Source organism: Zeus faber, assembly GCF_960531495.2.
Source record: "Zeus faber genome assembly, chromosome: 8".
NCBI lineage: Eukaryota > Metazoa > Chordata > Actinopteri > Zeiformes > Zeidae > Zeus > Zeus faber.
This window is the reverse complement of record NC_137195.1, coordinates 31,815,244-31,836,113: the sequence shown is the minus strand read 5'-3', so window position 1 is coordinate 31,836,113 and position 20,870 is coordinate 31,815,244. Positions and strand designations below refer to the sequence as shown.

The following is a 20,870-nucleotide window of genomic DNA, read 5'->3' as shown; positions in this document are numbered from 1 at the left end:
GTGTGTGTGTAGGGATATCTATTAAAGGCCAGCACCAGCCAGTTTCACTTTCTGCTTTCCTTCACAATTTTTCTCACGACAAAAAAATGGGGCAAACAGTGATAAAGTATATTCTCCCTAACACCAGGCTAGCGTCAATGACAACAGAATGGAAGTCAACGTAGCAACCAACTCGAATGAAAGTTTTGTGACGGCAGTTTTTTCTTGTTCTTACCTTGTGTAAAGAAAAGCTGGATGTGCTGAATTATTGCAGGATTCAAAATGCATGCGTACCAGCCAGATTTGTTCTTCTGTTCTTCTTTGCAACTTCAAATTAGCATAAAGCATCTAATTATCAGCTCTTAGTTATAAGGGAATGTGTTATAAGAGGAAGAGAATATTAGATGTCGGGTGGGCATGGTTGTTCTGGGGATTGGGTTGCAACTCCAGGTTATTAAATATATAATTGTATAATGAATAATAAGTAAAGAAGGGCCTCTCTTGTGCTAGTGGAAACCCGGTGATCTGCCTTTGATCACTCTCAAAAAAATAGATCCAACGATCTCTCACTAAACGGATCCTTGCCATTTGTAAAGATGCACTCTCAAAGGCGTATCCAAGAATGTTTATAAATATATCCATAAAGTAAATATAGTATTTCATTGTCACGCCTGCTTGGGGACTAATGTGAATCCTATCCAACTGCACATACAACAGAGTTCATTTAAGGATCCTAGAATTTCATACGCTTCGGCCAGCATATATAAAAAAAAAAAAAGAGAAAATAAAAGGTGTCAGATTATTATTTATAGTAAATGTTTTATTTCTATATTGTACAATAATGAATATTTACTAATTTATTAATTTACTTTTAAAAATTGTGGTTCCAATATGCCAATTACATTCAAGTTGTGTGTAAGAGTGGTCTGATGCAGTTCTAAATTTCTTCCAAAATAAGAAGTAAGAACGTATTTGTGGACAGCTCTGTCTACAGACACGGGTTCAGGGAGGGAGTGGGAGACTTCCTGGAAGTGAGGTGCCGAACTGGCTGTGTTTTTATTATAATCAAATAATCAAACAAAAATGCTTGCTGGCCAAACGTGAACATTAATGATTAATCAGAGTTTGTGTGTGCATTAGGGTCCGACTCCTGATCTGGTCTGCAGGCTCTCAGATCCTGCACCACTCGATCCTCCTAACGGTCCCCTGGGTTAACCATGATGCTTTTGAGCCTTGGAAATTGTCAAACTGCCACCCTCTACTTACAACATACTGTATGTTGGTGTAGTTGGTTGATACTGAAATTGATGAATTGCAACAGGGAGTGCCATTTCAAAACATGATCTTCCAGCTATGAATGGTGTGTGTGTGTGTGTGTGTGTGTGTGTGTGTGTGTGTGTGTGTGTGTGTGTGTGTGTGTGTGTGTGTGTGTGTGTGTGTGTGTGTGTGTGTGTGTGTGTGTGTGTGTGTGTGTGTGTGTGTGTGTGTGTGTGTGTTCGTGTTCTCAAGGGGGACTGTGAAGACCATGCCACACTGCTGTGCAGTCTCCTGCTGGGCTTTGGCCTGGATGCCTACGTATGCGTTGGCACCAAGGCCAATGCCAGCCCCCACACCTGGGTGATGACACGAGGGAGCAATCACAGCATCACCTTCTGGGAGAGCCTGACGGCACACAGGTGAGCCAACCCTCCGCCGGCATCCTCTCGTCATTCGATACCTGGAGTATTGTCTTTGAAATTCTCTCGCTGATGTTCCTCAGTTGATGATGCCATGAACAACGGTAACTCGTTTACCGTTATCTTAAAGGTTTCAATGGTATTATTCAAGATTCAAGAGGTTTATTCGTCACATACATATATATACTTTCATACATATATGAAGTCAAATGTCAATTATTATTATTGTTATTGTAATTATTATTGTTAATGATATGTTTTTTAATTGTTCGGGTAGCCCTCTATTGTACAGGGGAAGCAGACACGTCAAAAAATATGCAACAGTGATCTAACATTGCAAAATTCATGACAAAGGGTACAGTGATATTAAGTCCAGAGTATGCCCCTTATTGTGGGTGCGTCCAGAAACATGCTGAGTGAGGTCAAATGCCTCCAATAGGCTAATGAAGTGTTCAGCATCTGGGTCAGTTTGATTGTCAACATTAATTTTACAATCATCTGAGATAATAGCTCAGTAGCTCAGAGAATTCATAAAGAAAGCCACATTTTGATTTTGGTTGTCGATAGACAGTAATGATTAAAATCGGAGCACTGCCGTTTATCGATATAGCAAGGTTTTCAAAAGACATGTATTCCCCAAGGGGGATTTCCTTGCAGCTATAACTATCTGAGAAGACAGCAGCTATTCCACCGCCTCTCTTATCAGCTCTAGTGGTTTGGATGAATTTGAAATTAGGAGGTGCTGTCTCAATGATTGAAACTGTGCCATTTCTGTCCAGCCAGGTCTTAGTCAGTAGAGTGAATCCAGGTTATGGTTACTGTGGTCTGTGGATGGGATGGTTTGAGCAGCCACATCTGACACTCGTTGGTTGGGGTAACGAACGGCAGGTTAAAAACCCCATCCCCACACACACTCAATATTGGAGCGCTGTCATGACATGTTCTGTCTGCTCCTGGCTAATTCCACCTAGCCTCCTGTCTGCAATAAACTGATGTCTGCAACCCGTCGTCATCTGTGTCTGTGTCATCTGTGCAAGAGAGCCCTGAAACGCCACTTGGATGGCATGTGGTCGGCGGAACTGCCACAGTTAGTTATAAGGTCCTTAACTAAAAATGACTTATTAGTTAGTGACCTGACATTTAATAAAGCCATTTTTACTGTTCGCGGTGCATGGCTTTGTGGGGGACTGTTGTCCGATCCGGTGATAAATTGTTTAGATTCCTGTGTGTTACGCGAAAGTTATGTGATTTGGGTCTATGGTTTGTAATTACAGGGATTTGTCAAGCAGAGTAACAGTCATTTATGTTAGTAGAGTGGATCGGACTCGCTAAACATCAGTAGTGATGAGAGGTGGCGAGGAGACGTGATCAGTGAAAGTTTGGCTGGACTCCATCACATCTGAAGATTTAGGATGGTTTAAGAAGGTGCCAAAGTTGTTCACAAATGGTACGTTAAAGTGACAGCAGTATCCCTTTAGCCATGTATGTCGCTGAAGGACACGCATGAATTTTAAGTCTCCAAAGCTGGGATATGACAGCAGGCCGGAGACGATGAACCAGCGGTGTGACTGTAGAAGACTGTCAATAAGCTTCATGAAGTCCTCTTTAAGTGTCTCCAATTGTTAGTTCCTGAGATCGTTGGCTCGGCGTGGATGAATACAGTGGAGGCACACAGGTTTTGATCCAGCAGCTGGAACTTTGGAGTCTATATCCTGGACGTGGATACTGGCACCTGGGCAGCAGAGGGTTTTAGCCGCAGGCAGGGTGATGTGCCGAACCATGGAGGAGCCGACGACGAGCACAGATGGAGTTCTGGCAGCAGAGGACTCCCGAGGGACAGCAGCAGCAGCAGCCAAGCCAGAAGAGCACAGCACGGCCCTCCTGTAGGAGGCGCAGGCAGGCGGTCCAAAACAGTGGTCGCAGGACGACCTTGACGGGCAGAGATCCCGCTGTAGGAGCTGAGGTGGCGCTCCGCAGTGTTGGAAACAGAGAGTGACAGGATCAAAGTGGGGTCCGTGACAGAGGAGGAGCCACCAATGCTCGCCACCATGGTCCAGGGCTCTGGTGTGGAGCAGGACTTAGACCATGGCTCCTCTATCACAGCCGGAGGGCCATCAGATGGACCAGACGAGGGAGAGTGGAGTCAAGCTCCGGTCTGATCGCAGAGGAGGACGTGGAGCAGATGTGCTTAGCCTGAGCACTGGCGATGCAGGTCCGACGCTCAACAAGTTCATCCTTTCTTCACATCCTCACGCAGGCTGTGGATGTCTTTAATGACTGACTTCTCTAGAGTGCTGAGTCTATAAACCAGGCGCAGACAGTTCTCACAGTCCAGGGAGGTAGGTATCGATGCCGGCATATTTAGCAAAATGCTAAGCTACAGGCTAACTGGCGCTAGCCAAGCCAAAGCCCACGTTCCAAAATCCGAAAAAACTGTTCAGGTCACGGTCAACAGCAAAAATAAGTGAGGATATCACAGTGCAAACAATACGTAATCCAAAAGGTGAAGTTATCAGGGACAGTTGGGAAGCTATTCAACGAAGTATCGCACTGACATGACAAAATCCCTGCCCGTAACTGCTTTTCAAATGTTACATTGAAGGACTCTTTACAGCAACTTATGGTATTATTTTGGAGTACATCGTATTTTGGTTAACAGAAAAGGATCAGAATAGTCCGTCAGGATAACACTTTGAAACTGTACAATGACTGTCCTCGAAAATAAAAGATTAACCTGGCAAAGTTCAGTTAATCGTTCAAATGATAGTTCTGTTGCTGACATGTCAATTACATAGTGGCAAAATGCCTCTTCCCTCTCCCTCCCTGGAGAGCCTGAACTGACTTGTGTTTTCGGCCTCAATTATGTAATCAGGTACCTCCACCAGGCCATAGATCCAGACGCCCCTCCACCGGCACACCAGCCCAAGCCCTCCACCCCCTACTGCACCGTGGGCTGCATCTTCAACCACCAGACCTTCTTGGCGAACTGCCAACCCTCCGATGCCGTAGAGGTCTGCCTCTTCGACTTCCAGGTAAGATGTAATGTAATGTGTTTGCGGAATGTAACGTGGCAAATTCAGTCTCCCGCTTTAAGAAAGTGCAGGATTTATTATTTATAAGTAAAGTATTTACACAAAAACATCCATTTGTTACTAAATGAAGTCCCATAGCAATGGAAAGTCTTTTTTTTGAATGGGACAGATGCTTAACTCAGTTGTGTTTAAAAAATAAGTAGATCTAAAATAAAAACAGTCACGGGAACTGGCACACGCATAGTGCACCGCTGTCTGGACGAGAACTAAAAAAATCTTTAGGTTAATCATGTTAGGTTTACGCTTTTCATTTCCATACAATTAAGAAACTTAGGAAACAATAAATTAAAATCTTTCTCTGACATTATATCATATATTGCTATATTATGATCACAAGATTTGCATATAGCGGCATGCATGTGCGGGGAGGGGGGTTGGAGTGTGGCCGAGCACTTGCCCTTTGCCCTCTGATGCCCAATGGACCCCATGGTGCCCTTTTTATCAGATGGGTTTCTTTTCTTTTTCATTTTTTGAAATGTGAATGGGCCTCGAGGTAGCGGATTGTCTGGGCCTGTCTGATTGTCTGTGGTCCATGTGCCTTTTCTCTCTTTTTTTATTTATTTATTTATTTTTTATTTTTTGAGCAACTGCCCCTTTTAACGTCTGCACAGGCCTGTAGAGAGGAGAAGTGAGATCTGATCACCTGTGGTTACTTGACAGCTCTGAGCAGAGGGTGAGGGTTTCCGCCCCCTCTCTCCCTCCCCCTTTCCCTCTCTTTTTCTCTCCTTCTCTTCCCTCTCTCTCCGCTCCAGTTTCAGAACACGGTAAACTGCACTTATACTGTTTCAATGCTCAGATTTTTCCTGCCGTATACTTTTTTTTTTTAATCGTCTGTAATCAATGTCAATCGTGATCGATGGATTTGATTGCCGATAGACGATTTAAAATGTATACTTTTCTGGTGCTAAATGTACCTAATTAAAAGTAAAAGCTGACAGAAATATTATACCTCAAGTAAAGTACAGATACTCCAAAAAAATACTTAAGTACAGTAGTAAGTATTTTTGCTAGGTTACTTTACACCACCACTTTACATAAGGTTTTATGTATTTATTGAAAAAGTCTGTGGTTGTGACTATATGCTGTACCCGGCCATGGGATTTCCAGTTCATTACTCAAAAAGCAGATATGTCGATGATGTGAAATGCCCAAAACCAGAATGAATTGAGCTAACTCCAGCTAACATTGCCTACATCAGCACCATACCAACCTACATAATCTGCCTTTTAAGAAGACCGTTTTGGAGCAGGGCTAACCGAAAATTAACGTTATTGCCCCTGTCTCTACCCACAGAACCAGTCTAGGTGGAAGGCGATGAGCCAAGAGGTCCTGAGGTCGGTGTGCGCCCTGGGTTCCAGCACTCTCCCACCCCCACTACCCCCCCTCTGTGCCCCAACCCTGGAGCCAGCAGCCGCGAGCAACCAGCTGGAGCTGGAGATGCGCTTCCTTGTGTCTGAGCACAGAAAGGTTAAAGTGGAGTTAGTTAGTTATGCTCCTTTATAACACATTCATACAGTATAGGTCTCTGAGGTCCCCAAAACATGTTTGTTTGTTTTTTTGTGTGTGTTTGTTTGTTTTTTTTTCTCTGAAAATACCACTCAGATAATGCATTCTAGCATTATATGCATTCTGTTTCTGAACAAATTTGAGGCGAAAAATAAGCAATCCAGTTGCTGGATCTTCACTCATATTAGATCTACCTAATTTAAAAGTTCATTCCGACTTTGCGCGATCCGCTCAGCGGTTATTTTTTTAAATACATTCCCTCGTCTGCAGTTTTGTCATGGACATTTGGTATTCATTCCTCTTTCTTTTAAATGATTTGTGCTGGTCTGTGCAGCCAACAACAGAGCACTGCCCATGTTTGGCTCTGAGCTTAGCTCTTAGCCTCGGGACCCTCTAGCGGTGGCGCTCAAGCCGTGGGTGAATTACTCAAATGGCTGGGCGGTTCTAATTCTACTGAGACCCAATGTGATTTAGGGTTGAGGGACAAATCTGAATGGCTTGTTTCACCACATGTTTTCTGAAAAAGACGGCCTACAAAAAACTGACTGGGTTGCTGATTTTACAGTTTGTGTGTTAATAGGCCTATCAGAGACACAAATGTATGTTCCCAATCTCTGAAGGAGTTAATTTTTTATAATAGGTCCCCTTTAAAAACATGTATATATCATATTTGGTTTCATTTCATGATGAGATGTTTTGAGCTTTCAAGATTAATACAAGTACTCCTCACTTAACGACTGAGTTCCGTTCCTAGGACCAGATCGTTAAGCAAATTGTTCAATAAGCGAGGACCCGTGTTATTTCACGGTAAGGGGGCGTGGCGATTGCAAACGCTAGTGTAGTGAATACTGACAGACTGCGGGAATGAGAACGGTGATGCACGATGAGATGCTTGACACTAGGACGCCGTGCGCACACTGCAGTATTGTACGCAGCGTACAATACCGACTGCTCTTAAGTCCAAACGGTCGTTAAATTGGAAGGTTGTTAGGTAAGGAGTACCTGTACAAACCTTACACAAAACAGAAAAAGATCCCGATGGGAAAGCTTTCTCAAAATGCTCACTGACAGCAAGCAACTTATAATATGACAATGTAGAAAGTATGATGGAGAATTGGAGATGAAGGCCTGATTTTGTCTACGACTTTATGTCAAGTAAAAATTCATCGGCTGAACTACAAAACAAGTAGCACAAAGTGGTGACCGGTAAAGGTTGCTGTTTCACTAATATCTGAGGGACATTTTAAAGGTGGAGAGTGTAGCATCGAAATAAGTTTTTCATGATGCGGAGCTGGCAATGATTTTGTTCAAATGTTTTTCAAAAAGGCATAAAATCTTTGTGATGTTGGACATGGAGTGGAAAGTGGAATCCAGGCTCAAGTCGCTGAGGGGGTCATTGCGTCCATTTACTGTCACTTAGTTTGAATGGCAGAATAAATCAGGCGTTGCTAGACGCACTATGAACAGTGTTCTCTGGTGTCTGAGTGCTTACACTGTCTCTCGTAATAGGCAATAGATACCATTTTTTTAATGTCCATCAAGCCAATATATATATCTCATATCTGCCTCTGCCGTTGCCTCTCACGCGCAGCTGCATTATCGGCAGAATTTATTTCTTTGTCTTTTAAAATATTGTTTGGTTGGGCTACTTTTATATACCCCTTTATCTACCAACAGCCCATTGTTATTGTGAGTGCATTGACACTGAATGTATTGTCAAAATTTTGGCATGCTGTCAAAAATGCATAATTTTTTAACTTTGTTTGATGATTAGAGAAAATTAAAAGCCATTATACAGCCAATCACATAATATACAAAGTTAACTTGTGATTTATCGAAACTGTCTTGGAAATGGTTGGCTTGCCTATTCAAGTTACAAATATTGGTGTGTAATGGCTCCCCCCCCCCCCCCAACCTCGCATGCCACATTTTAAATAGGTGGAAACTTCCTAGAGAACAAAAGAGGATACATTGAATAACCTGCCCCCCCAAACCTTCCTTAGCTCCTTGTAGTTTGCAAGAACTAAACTAGGAAAAGGATGATTATTATTATAATTTTTTTAAATTTTTTTTTTAAGTACATTGGTTGAAAGTATGTTGTTTGAAAGTGTGGAACTGTCATCGCGTCTCATGTCTTGAGTCCCAATTCCTAAAAATTTAACGACGATTGTTGGCTCTTGTTGAATAATTGTATGTATTTTAATCTTTTCTACTGTCATCACTCAGGACCTGGGCCTGGCGACCGTGTGGGACGACGAATTGTCCTACCTACTGTCCTCCGCGCTTTACAACTATGAACTTGAGCGCTGCACTGGCGTCTTGTGCGGAATCAATGAGTTCAATGACGCAGTGCAGAGGGCTGTGCCGGACGGACACACCTTCAAGGGCTTCCCCATCTTCTTCCTGCACCGAAACGCCCGCAGGGCCTTTGCCACCTGCCTCAGGTGAGAATGTGAGAGGGAGTGGTGGAGGTTCTGCTCGTTTTTTCTTTTTTTTCTTTTTACACATTTGATAGCATGAAGGGTTGTGAATTGTTCTTGTAGACACCAAAGCTTGCTTCACACCGAATAGGACAAACATTGCAAAACCTAGATGCACTTCACCCGACGGCCACTCTGAGTCGAAGGATCCAACTGTCGGATGCAGATTCCCAGGGGGGAGGGTTCTGTTGGAGAAATTCTTCTGCGTGGTCGGTAAGGTTAATCTGCCCACTACAAGAAAACAAAACTGAGAGTCTTATCTCAAAACTGAGATATTTATTCTGCAGAATATACAAAGATTCAGAGCTGCTCCAAAGCAGTCTTCTGATCAGTCTACCCCAACTACTGACCAAGAGAGTTTTATACCAAAGAGAGGTTGTGTGCCATTGTTCAGATGTCATTTACAAGACTGTGCCCCTCAGTTGTCTCTCCGGGTGTTACCCTCAAACAGTGATTTCACAGGTACAATCCTACTATGCCATACAATGCTCTTTCAAGCCCCCCTGGGGTTATCCTTATCTCCATACAAGGTTGAATGAGGATGGAATGTGATCTGGTTGTTCAATACTTTTTGAGAAAGAACAGTCTCTTTACATAAACTCTGGGATGCTCCTTAAAAACCCAGAGGCAATGAATTAAAACCACGTAACATACAAAAGGCTATTGTCCTTATTAAAATAGTTGATCATATGTGTCCCACCACAGCAAAAGCTGCCATCTCGCACATTTCTAAAATCGCCAGGAGCAGCCAAATAAGTTGAAAAAACCTTTCTTGAAGGAAAATTCGATTTTTCCATATTCGTGTTCCTTTGTTTTTTTTATCTCAATGTATTTCAAAACAGAGTTTGATTTATAAATAGTAGAAAAATGTTAAACTGTTGAGTTAAATGTTCCCCTTAGATTACATGCGGAAACGCCGTTCACTTACCGAGATGCAGAACAGCACTGAGCAACGCTGATCGATCGTTTCCCTATAAAGCGACCGTCCAGGTGAAGATCATTCATTGATATTCCATGTGACATGAAGTCACAATGTGAAACTATTGTGATAGAATTCAACCTTTCAATCGTACTACTTTTACACACACGGAGCCATTGTTGTGAAACGGCGAAGTAGAACCTTTCGTGTCACGCACATACGTCACTCCATAAACAGACGGTTAAAGCGCAGCACGGGGTGTTTCGGTCTCACTTGTCTGTGAAAACTTTCTTCTTCGTATCGTAAGGGATTACGCGAAGTGGGTGGCGGAAGCTCTGAATCGTTTTTCGGACCTTAATCAGACCAATGCGATAGATCCAATGCGATAGTTGTTGAGCTGTTCGAGATTGGCCCATTCAGCAGTATGTTCATTAGCCATAAGGCTTTGTTTGTCCGCCAACCCTGTTTGCATTCTGGGAGCTGGCTGAATGAACAAAGTTTTCACCTCCAAAGTTTTTTTGTGGGTAAAACTTTGGAGGTGTTTATCTCAGAAACACGGTTTGCCGCACACTTGTCATTAACAAGTCATAGCTTTAAAAATATTTGCTTGATTTGCACAAGTGGCATCTTGTTTGGAAGCTCAGATTCTCCACTTTCAAATTATGCGGAAAAAAACAAAACTCGAAAGCCGCCAAATGACCCTAAAGTACACGGTGGGTCACATTCATTTTTCTCTCACTCTCCCTCATTTTGTTCTGACTAGAACAATGCCTCAAGAAAAATGCAATAATGCTAACATTTCATACAATTGAGGCAAAGGGATCAGAAAATGACATATAAATTGAATACAATACAATTATACTGCAGAGATATCCTTAAGTCTATCTTGTTGGAATATAATGGGGAAAAGACATCTAATACAAAATGTAACTATATAAACTCATAACCAAATATCCCAGACAGAATTCAAGGATACCTTCACCTCAAATTGGTCAGACCTCTCTTCTCACATTTGACTAGAGAAGAGTAAAAGACCAGTAAGGGTTATCTGCACTAAAATATGACAACGCACAAGAAAAAAACCCAGTGGTACAGAGGAAAAAATCCTGTGTGAAGCCATTCTACAATTCTAACCGGAAAACAAAAAATCATTTATCACATTATGAAATTAACAAAATAAACATTGAGAGATTCCACTAATACATAAAGCTATGCAGATTAAGCAATGGTTATCACTTAATAATGACAACAACAAAAAGAATTGGGTGAACATAATGACTAACACATCCTATAAGTAGGGATAAACATAATGAGACAAACATCTTCACATTTCAACATCTCAATGTCTCAACATCTCCATCATCATTATAAGGTGGTTTCCAATCATCTAGTGGTATGGAGAGAAACTGTCCCGCAATCATATTAGCAATCATCTTTCGAAGGATAGGTGTTATACACGCTAGACAACAACATTGCATCAAACACATTATCACTACAGGTATCAATATTTTTATGAACATAGAAATCAATGGCCCCAGTGCATTTCTTAACCAAGTAAATGGGTATCTCTATTTGTAGGATTATATATTAGTTTACTCATATTATAGGTTGGAAAATTTGTAGCCCTTGCTAAACATCTAGATTCTTCTCATGACGTTGATATTGGTGAGCGAAGGAATGCTGCTTGCACTGAATTAGGCATTTTAGTACATATATAACATGAATGATCCGCACCATACTCTTCTTTAACTGAATGATTCAAGAGTTCCAGCTTTTCCTCTGGAAGTCACGGCTCACCACCCAGTCACCTGGTCAGAGGTCGTGTAGAGGTCCTTCAAGTGGGACAGGTAGAATGCATTTCTCGAATGTTGCCTGAACATTATACCATCTACACAATCCATTAATAAAGTAAAATTAAATATGATAAATTCTAAACTGGACAATCTGCTCACTACGGATTTACCTAATGTTATTCATATGTGGCTTTTGTCGACAGAAGAGAGACCTAACTGCATTGGTCTCCTGGTCAGCACTTCATGCTGGGACAGTCCTGTCACACCATGTGATCGTCCTCGCATTGTTTGAAAGGCAATGAAAAACGTTCTCTCATCTAATGGCTGGGCAAGCATTGCCTCATTCCACGATCCGAAAACAATTACCACAACAGCCAAGAAAGGCCATGCCAGGGTGCGACCCCTGAGGAGAAAAATAAATAAATGTCTTGACTCAAATAATGAACGTTCTTTTGTGCCGGCTGGAGTTATAAGGGGAGAAAAAATAGAAACTATGATCATCTTGTTCTAAGTATTTTAGGAAGGCCTGTGTATTCACGACACGAGCAGATCAATAAACCATCAGTATTCGAATTAGTGTGCTGCCATTAACAAAATCAAAATCAGTCAAAATACATTTCTGTAATGTGGCAGAAGAAACATTACCAAAGGCTCCACATAACTTCAACAATAAGTTAAGGAACTAGAGAGGGTAAGGAACAATTTGATTCACCTACTAAAACATTTTAAAATTTAGAGTTCAATACTATATTCCTATTTTTTTTTTATAATTCTTACTTATGCCCTGAAAGGTACAATTATTAACTGCAAAAAATAAGCCTGAGATCTCAGCAGTCATCAATCTTATGGAAGCCTATTTGGCATTGATCAATAACATTTGATCAACTAAAAATCACATACCGTAATTTCCGGACTATTAAGCGCACCTGAATATAAGCCCCACCCACTGAATTAAAAAAAAATATTTATTTTGAACATATTAAGCCGCACATGTCTATAAGCCACAGGTTTCTACCGGTACATTGAAACAAATTAACTTTACACAGGCTTTAACGAAACACTCCTTCGGTGTCGGAGTTGAATAGCCTCAGAATTGCTTCATCCGACGTTGGATTGTTTTCATTGTAGCTCTCGTCACTTTCATCCGGAGGCAAGTTACCCGCTGAGCTCATGCTGCCCTCTTCAACACGCAGCAGTCCAGCCTTTCGAAACCCGTTGATGATAGTGGATTTTTTGACAATGCTCCACGCTGTCAGGACCCACTGGCAGACTTGACCATAAGTTGTTCTTCGCATGCGGCCCGTTTTAGTGAAGGATTTCTCCCCACTTGTCATCCAAGCCTCCCACTGAACACGGAGCGCCACCTTAAATGCATGATTTACACTGATGTCGAATGGAGGCAAATACTTTGTTGTGCCCCCAGGAATCACAGCTGGAATTGAGTTTGTCCTCTTGATGGCTTCTTTCACAGAATCTGTTATGTGGGCCGTCATGCTGTCCAAAACGAGCAATGCCTTGTTCCTGTGAAAGAATCCTCCCGGTCGCTTGCCGTAACACTCCGTATGCCATTCATGCATTAGGCTTTCCGTCATCCATCCTTTCTTGTTGACTTTCACAACAATTTCTCTCGGGAATTTTTCTTTTGGTATCGTCGTGCGTTTAAAAATCACCATCGGTGGAAGCTTTTCTCCCGATGCCGTGCAGCTCAGAACACAGGTGAAGTGCGTTTTTTCATGCCCAGTTGTTTTCAGCTTGACTGATGATTCGCCTTTCCTATTGACAGTCCGAGTGAGAGGCAGGTCATACGTCCATAGGAACCTCATCCATATTTATGATGTCGTGTGGGCCGATGGAATGCTCTGCTATCTTCGCATCAGTGAATTTGCGGAAGTTTGAAACTTTTTCCTCGTAGTCGGGGGGGAGCTAAATCTGAGACACCATGATTGTCCACCTCTAAAATCCTCAAACTTCATTGCGGTGGCGATTGTTTTGGCTTTCAGTCGGATCTGCACAGTTGAAACACCTCGGCCGTCTGCTCTCTGTGTGTTGACTCAGTCTTCGAGCTCATTTTCTAGTTCGGGCCATCTGCTTTTCTTCCCTCTGAAAGCTTTTGTTTTCTTTGGTGGCTCCTCAACTGTGCACAACACCTTTTTCAATTGTGTGTTCACTGTACACTTCATGTTTGTTGGTGGAGGGGAGGAGCAGCAGGAGTCAACAATTGCATCTAATTTCACATAACAGAACTTTGTTCGTTGTTCAGACAATGTCCCAAGGTATTCAGCCTGATGTTGGCCAAACTGGATCTTTGTATACAAGGTCTTCACCGACCTTCTTGGAAATGCAGGAGTAGGCATGTCTCTCAGCAGGATATCAGGAAAATAGGAATGTCCTTTGGGCCTGTGTGAAGCCGTGCGGTACTTAATATATTAGATCTCAGACATTATCAGAAGATGAAAAGAGAGGTCTACCACTGTAACAAGCAGTGTCATATATATATAATTAAGGGAACCAAGGGTTCTGACAACAGTGTCCCTGAGTGATAACACAGTAATCATTAACTCAGCTTCTGAACATTGCCTCAACAACTATGTACTTTCAGGAGAATGTCATATTTAAATTAGAACTGATCAAAATGATTCTGGTTCTATAGGGCACTCTATAATATCTAATGCTAGTAATTTTTAACGATGGAGCTCAATATGGGGTATAGGGCTAAATTCAATCAAGGTCTTTCCATTTATATACTTGCATGCATTTCATCTCAAAGTAATGCCATAGCCTTACTCAATTGTATAGCAATTCTCTTTGATCAATCCTGTTGTCAGTCCTCCAAGTCTTCCCAATCAGACGCAGTCACATCCACACTGGTCAAATCTTCAGCCAGTGGATTCCTGCTTAAAACTGCAGAAATAAAACACTGAATAGATGGGTCGGTTAATCCCTCTATACACAACTACAACATTAATTGATCCACAAGATATTTTCATTTTTAAGCTAAAATTTTTTTGAATGACCAAATTAAGAGCCATTGAAGCAGCCAACGTATTTCACATTAATTTTAGTGTTTACATTTTTAGTAAGCGAACGTACGCAATCCATTTCCTCTCTAGTGCACAAAAGAAAATAATTTTTCCTCTTTGTCAAACTACTTGCTTAGTTTAACTTAGTTAAGTTTACTATATATTCTGTATATCAACATCTACCTTATTCAATGTCAAAATTTTATATATATATATATATATATATATATATATATATATATAATTACCAGCCTTTTTTTTTTTTTTTTTTTTTAACCTGTGCTCTCAGCATGCTGGGCATACAACAGAGTATTTGTGTGCCATTGCATCTAGGACAGAGCTAGTCTGCAGGTGGAGTTCAAGTTCTCAATTTGCAATGCAACACTTTATTAATTCTTAAATCATCAAGAACATGCCGCAATAACTGTCCTGTGGATGACCTAGGATCCTAGGACCTAGAATCTTGTCATCCTAGGACGTAGGATGACAAGAGCACAGTTTTTGGTTCTAGAGAAACATCACCAACCCCCCTTTTGATGATTTATCATGTTTGGGTCTATAAACAACTGATCACTACTCCAAGAGGGGGAGAATCACCAAGGGTGAGACAAATATACATAGAACCAGACAACATTGACACAAAAGCATAAACATGGACGACAACATGTATTGAAAAACAGTTAATTGGGTCCAGGAAAACTGGAACTACAACTGGTCACATGGCCTCTTCCTGTCAAAGTTATGGCAGTCAATGAGGGGGGAAAACAGAGGAATGCAACCAGGAGGGTGCTGGGATGCCCTCGTGTGTGTGTGTGTGTGTGTGTGTGTGTGTGTGTGTGTGTGTGTGTGTGTGTGTGTGTGTGGTGTCCACGGGTTAGTGTACATGACTTATCCCAATTGGTACAGGTGTAGAAGGTCGGTATTATATCGTGGCGCCTCCAGGCGGCGGAAAGGGCCCCGAAGCTCAGACGCTGCGTAGACACCCTACGGCTGCAGGAAAGCCCCGAGCATCCTGCCCTGCGGCCACAGAAGGCCCCAGGGCCCCCAGAGGGCCGTGGAGCAACGCCCAGCCCAGAGGAGCATAACCCAGTCCCAGGGAGCACGAGAAGACCCCGCACCCCAGGGGCGCACACATACAACCAACCCCCAGGTGCAGGCACAAGATGCAGCCGCAGGCACAGAACCTGGGCCGCCAGCGCCAGGCACGGACCGCGGGTCCAGATCCCGGCCCCGTGCCGACAGACCGATACCTCGCCCGAAATGCCCACCCCACAGGCGAGCCGGCGGGACCCCCATGCCCACCCACGCCCCACACAAGGGCGAGGCCCGCCCCACCGCAGCCGACCAGACACCCCACCTGGCGTGAGCGCTGAGTGCCCAACCATGTAGCAGAGTGTACTCAGCGCGGGGCACCTGGATGTTAGCCCCGCCGATTTGATTTATTTTTAAAAATACATTTATATATATTTTTCTAAAAAGTGTTGATTTTATTTCCAAACCTGTGTCCCAATACACCACACAAACAACAGGAATGGATGCCAACCTGTGTCCTAATACACCGCATGACCGACAGGTGGCTTTATTTATTATTATCAATTCGACTTCAGTTTTTAATTAATTTCACCAATTTTAAACACCAGAGGTTACTCACCTACCCTCAAAACTCTTGCTAGGAGAGGGTAAAAGTACTTTTCGGCTTTCTTCCCCTCAAAACTTTTGCTAGGAGGGCTCCAGAGTAACTTACTTTATTTATTAATTAATTTAATGTAATTTTAACAACACCAGAAGTTCCTCACCTATCCCCAATGCTTTTGCTAGGAGGGAAAGAGAGTACTATTCTGCCTTCTGGCCCTCAATGCTTTTGCGAGAGTTATCAAGAATAATCTATAATAATTATGTATTCAATAATGTCGACTTTATTATTGAATAACATAAAAAAAATAAAAATAAACAAACAAAAGATCTTCCTTGATCGGTACATTATCTCAGCTTACTCAAAGATTTTCCTAATCAGTATAATATCTGAGTAAGTCCTTACCTTAATTTGTTTGCGATCTTGTGTGATGTCTCTGCTGGATCTGCCCGTCATGTCCAGACGACTCCTTGGATGTCTTACGGTCGGTCCCTGACTGCTGTTGTGCATACAACCTGGGCATGAAGAGGTCCAACAGGGTCAAGCAGAGAGTCTCATCCTCATCGCCAGATTGTTGGAGAAATTCTCCTGTGTGGTCAGTGAGTTTAATCTGCCCGCTACAAGACAACAAAATTGAGAGTATTAAAGATATTTATTCTGCAGAATAAACAAGAAGATTCAGAGTTGCTCCAAAGCAATGTTCCGATCAGTCTCCCCCAACTACTGACCAAGAGAGTTTTATACCAAAGAGAGGTTGTGTGCCATTGTTCAGATGTCGTTTACAAGACTGGGCCCCTCAATTGTCTTCCCGGGTGTTACCCTCAAACAGTGATTTTATAGGTACAATCCTACTATGCCATACAATGCTCTTTCAAGCGTCCCTGGGGTTATCCTTATCTCGATACAAGGTTGGATGAGGATGGAATGTGATCTGGTTCTTCAATACTACAATTGACATTGTTGAGAAAGAACAGTCTCTTTACATAAACTCTGGGAGGCTCCTTAAAAACCCAGAGGCAATGTTTTAAAACCACATAACATGCAAAAGGCTGTTTTGGTCCTCATTCAAATAGTTGATCATAAGCATTTTTCTCTCACAGTTCCCAATTATTTATTTGCTTTTAATGCAGGTCTGCGTTCTGTGAGGAGACCGTGAGTTGTTGCGGAGACCTTGTGAGGCTAGCTGTGCGTGTCCGGGTGTTCGCCTACCCTGAGAACGCATGCGCCGTCTGGATCATGTTCGCCTGCAAGTACCGCTCGGTGCTCTGACCGGGCACCAGCACCACGCTGCCCTGATGGTATCCACAATGCACCATGGGCCCCAAGACGGCACCAGCACCATGTCACCACACGCCCTGGATTTAACGTTGGTTTTACTGGACTCCGCCTGGCGGTCTTTCCATTAAATCAATTATAGACTGTCAGCTACTGTGCTGGGAGTGCTTACGATACACTTGGAGTTGTCGAGAAAGAAACATTGATTTATCACTGAGTTTTTTTTTTATGTGTACATGCATATCTAGACTTTTAACCGCATGGACCCTTACAACACTTGAGCAGTTGAACCGTCAACCATTGAAGAGTTTCTAAGTCAACATTCTGCAGGCAATTTTGTTTACATTATTAAATAAATTTTGTATTATTATAAAGTTTATCATTTTATATTTTTGTGCAAAACTTGTGGATATACATTGTAAACTTAAATATTTTTGCATTACATTTACTACTATTTACTAATATGTAAATCATGCCACTCACATTAATTTAATTGTAATACATTCATTTGACACTAGATGGCGGATTAGGATCAACGTTGAACACTGCCTTGCACTCTCTTCTCTCTACAAGCTGCTTTGTTACAAGCGAGCCTTCACAGCAGATCCCAAAAACACTAATGATTAGGCAACCAAACTATAGCCATTTCAGAGATTTTGGAAACATCCTGTCCTGTTCATCCTGTCCTGCTCACATCAGTTTATTACTTGGTATGAATCCTTATATTTGCGTTTCATCAATTACTTTTGCATTGAAATGGACCAGTAGCCAATTTGCAGCAGAGATTGAAACAACGGCTGCTTGTAGGCCTCGAAAAAGTTCTGTTGCTATGCTTCGTTAATTGACACAAACATATACACTCACCGGCCACTTTATTAACGACTTATCAGACCAGGCAACGTTTTTACAATCTTCTATTGTCCATTTTTGGTGAGCCTGTGCGAATTGTAGCCTCAGTTTCCTGTTCTTAGCTGACAGGAGTGGCACCCAATGTGGTCTTCTGTTGCTGTAGCCCATCTGCTTCAAGGTTGGACGTGTTGTGCTCAGACCATACTCAGACCAGCCTGTCTGGCCCCAACAACCATGCCACGTTCAAAGTCACTTAAATCCCCTTTCTTCCCCATTCTGATGCTCGGTTTGAACTTCAGCAAGTCATCCTCACCATGTCTACATGCCTAATTGCAATGAGTTGCTGCCATGTGATTGACTGATAAGCTTTTTGTGTTAACAAGCAATTGAACAGGTGTACTGAATAAAGTGGCCGGTGAGTGTACAGGTATACACACACACACACGCAGTAAGTTTCCCTTGTGTGTTACGGAGCACTGTTTATAGAGCACCGAGCAGAACCACCGACATGTCTGCCCAAGCTTTGATGTGGAGCCTGCATGGACATCCAATTAATTAACTTTTTTTTGGGAGCTAATTTGCAATTCTGCCACTGCCCAGAGGTTCTTGAATGTGAGGATTTGAGGGGGTGGAGCTAATGAATTATCCTTTCCATTTTCCTGTAAGGCAAACTTTCTAAAACACACACATACTGTACACACATGCTCACCTTGGCTGTACTCATTACTGTGTACCACAGGAAAGAGGAGTATACAGCAGAGAAAATGTTTGATGCTGGGAACTCCCCCATTCAGGTTCATCCACGAACGAGGCCTCTTGGTTGGGTTCTACTGCAGATAAATGCTGATCACGGCTACTGTTTGCATGCATCCATGCATCCAGGTGTGTGAGTATTAACCTCACGACAATGACATAACTGCTTCGGAAACATCGCATCGCAGATTCTTACCTTTTTGTTAAAATCCACCAGATGTAAGAAGGAGTAACTGACTGTCAGCGTAAAAAATTACACTCAAGTCAACAGTGTGTGAGAATTATCACACCTGGCGGGTCGGCATGTCATGTGTAATCACCCCTCAGAAGGCGCTATAAACTGTTCATGAGTATATTTATAATCTTAAACAATTAACCTGCAATTTGGCAGTATTATCGACAAACTCTTATCAGTTCATTGACGGTGTTGACTGGAGAGATCTATTGTTGCTCACAACCATGGCATATTAAAGGTGCGTGTTTAATTGCGATTGCATGTGCAATCCGTTCAACATCTACGTTGAAAGGCATGAGGCTACAAGATGGGTCCAGCTGCGGCCTTGCAGACCCTACAAAACCATGCCTCCTACAAAACACGGTTCCTACAAAACACGTCCATTTGTACACAATGCTACGGTGGCTGAGGAAGGCAACAGAACATAGCAGATCAAAAATTAATTGCAAATGTTGTTAGGTAGCAGTCATTACACAAAGAACTAACCTATGCATTTCAGCCACAATATTTGACTTTTAGTGCAAATAATGTGGTCTAATCGATTAAATGAATGGAAACAAAAGGTGGCTTCGGAAAATAAAAAAATTAAAAAATAAATATTAATATTTCTTGATACAGCACAGCACATTTTCCTGGGAGGTAAGAATGTACTTAATCCAAAAAGGGGCTTAAAGACTTTTAAAACAGTACTTTGAAAATCAAACATTATAAAAATGGGAAATGGCACGTTTACATGTAATGACCCGCAAACATTTTAACTGCATGTATTGCACACAGTATAATATACAATTTGAAATAGAATGAATATGTTTTACGTACATTTACAAAACAACCCTATGAATAAAATAAAACAAATTTCCAATACCGGAACCTTTAAAATATTTACCTTAAAATAAAACTAACAGAAAAGTCAACAAGGTTTGTAAAAAAAAAAAAATTAAACATGAGGATGAAACAGCCAGGATTGATCTGTGATAGAGCATACAGGGGTTGTAGAGACTGAGCAAGTCAGTGAGGTTAAAGCCTTTTTAAAAACTCTTGACTCCAAAGCTCTTATGGGTTTGTCCTTCAAGTCTCAGATTTTCTTATGCTTTCTTAAGCAGTCGCCAATACCGCTACCGCTGTAGTTGCCAGAGCCGTCGTCACCACTGCCGTCGTCGCAGTCACTGTAGTTGGGAGTTGAGTTCGGCAGTTTTAAAATTGATGAAGGAACAGCTCCTTTCTCACAATGATTCTTGGGCAAAAGCCATAGTGATAATGGTTGCTGGCCACACAGTCAAGGTGGCATTTACATACATTATATGCTAAAAGAAAGACAGAAATGTGATTTAGAAGCTTCTAGAAACATACAAAAAAATTATATTTTTGTAAATATTTTTTTTTCTAGAACAGAGGATCCATGCCTATAACCTGAACTTTTGCAGAGTGAATGTGTGATAACCTTCATATTGTGCTATTATACTGACATTAGGTTATTATTCCAGCCTTTCTAATTGACTTGAATACAAATCTAATTTGGAATGTGAAAGCTCACATAACCTTCAAATGGACCGACAATGTCTGATTTAAGGATGTCCTGGGGCACAACAATAACACGTTAATTCAGGCATTATCCCTTAAGGAAACTTGGAGACCATTCAAAATTCAAATGATGAAATAT

At 41.9% G+C, this 20,870-nt stretch overlaps 1 protein-coding gene across 2 annotated transcripts in view; it reads left to right on the top strand.

Annotated features, from left to right (window-relative positions):
* The window catches only part of cep76 (centrosomal protein 76), a 48,557-nt gene extending 29,993 nt beyond the window's left edge, over window positions 1-18,564 (top strand). For both annotated transcript variants that reach the window (XM_080005139.1, XM_080005138.1), the window contains exons 9-13: window positions 1,489-1,655; window positions 4,528-4,687; window positions 6,041-6,214; window positions 8,480-8,697; window positions 17,229-18,564. In XM_080005139.1, coding sequence (XP_079861265.1) covers window positions 1,489-1,655; window positions 4,528-4,687; window positions 6,041-6,214; window positions 8,480-8,697; window positions 17,229-17,367 — 858 coding nt within the window. In that variant the 3' untranslated portion in view covers window positions 17,368-18,564. The remainder of the gene's footprint in view (window positions 1-1,488; window positions 1,656-4,527; window positions 4,688-6,040; window positions 6,215-8,479; window positions 8,698-17,228) is intronic.
* The last annotated feature ends 2,306 nt before the right edge of the window (window positions 18,565-20,870 follow it).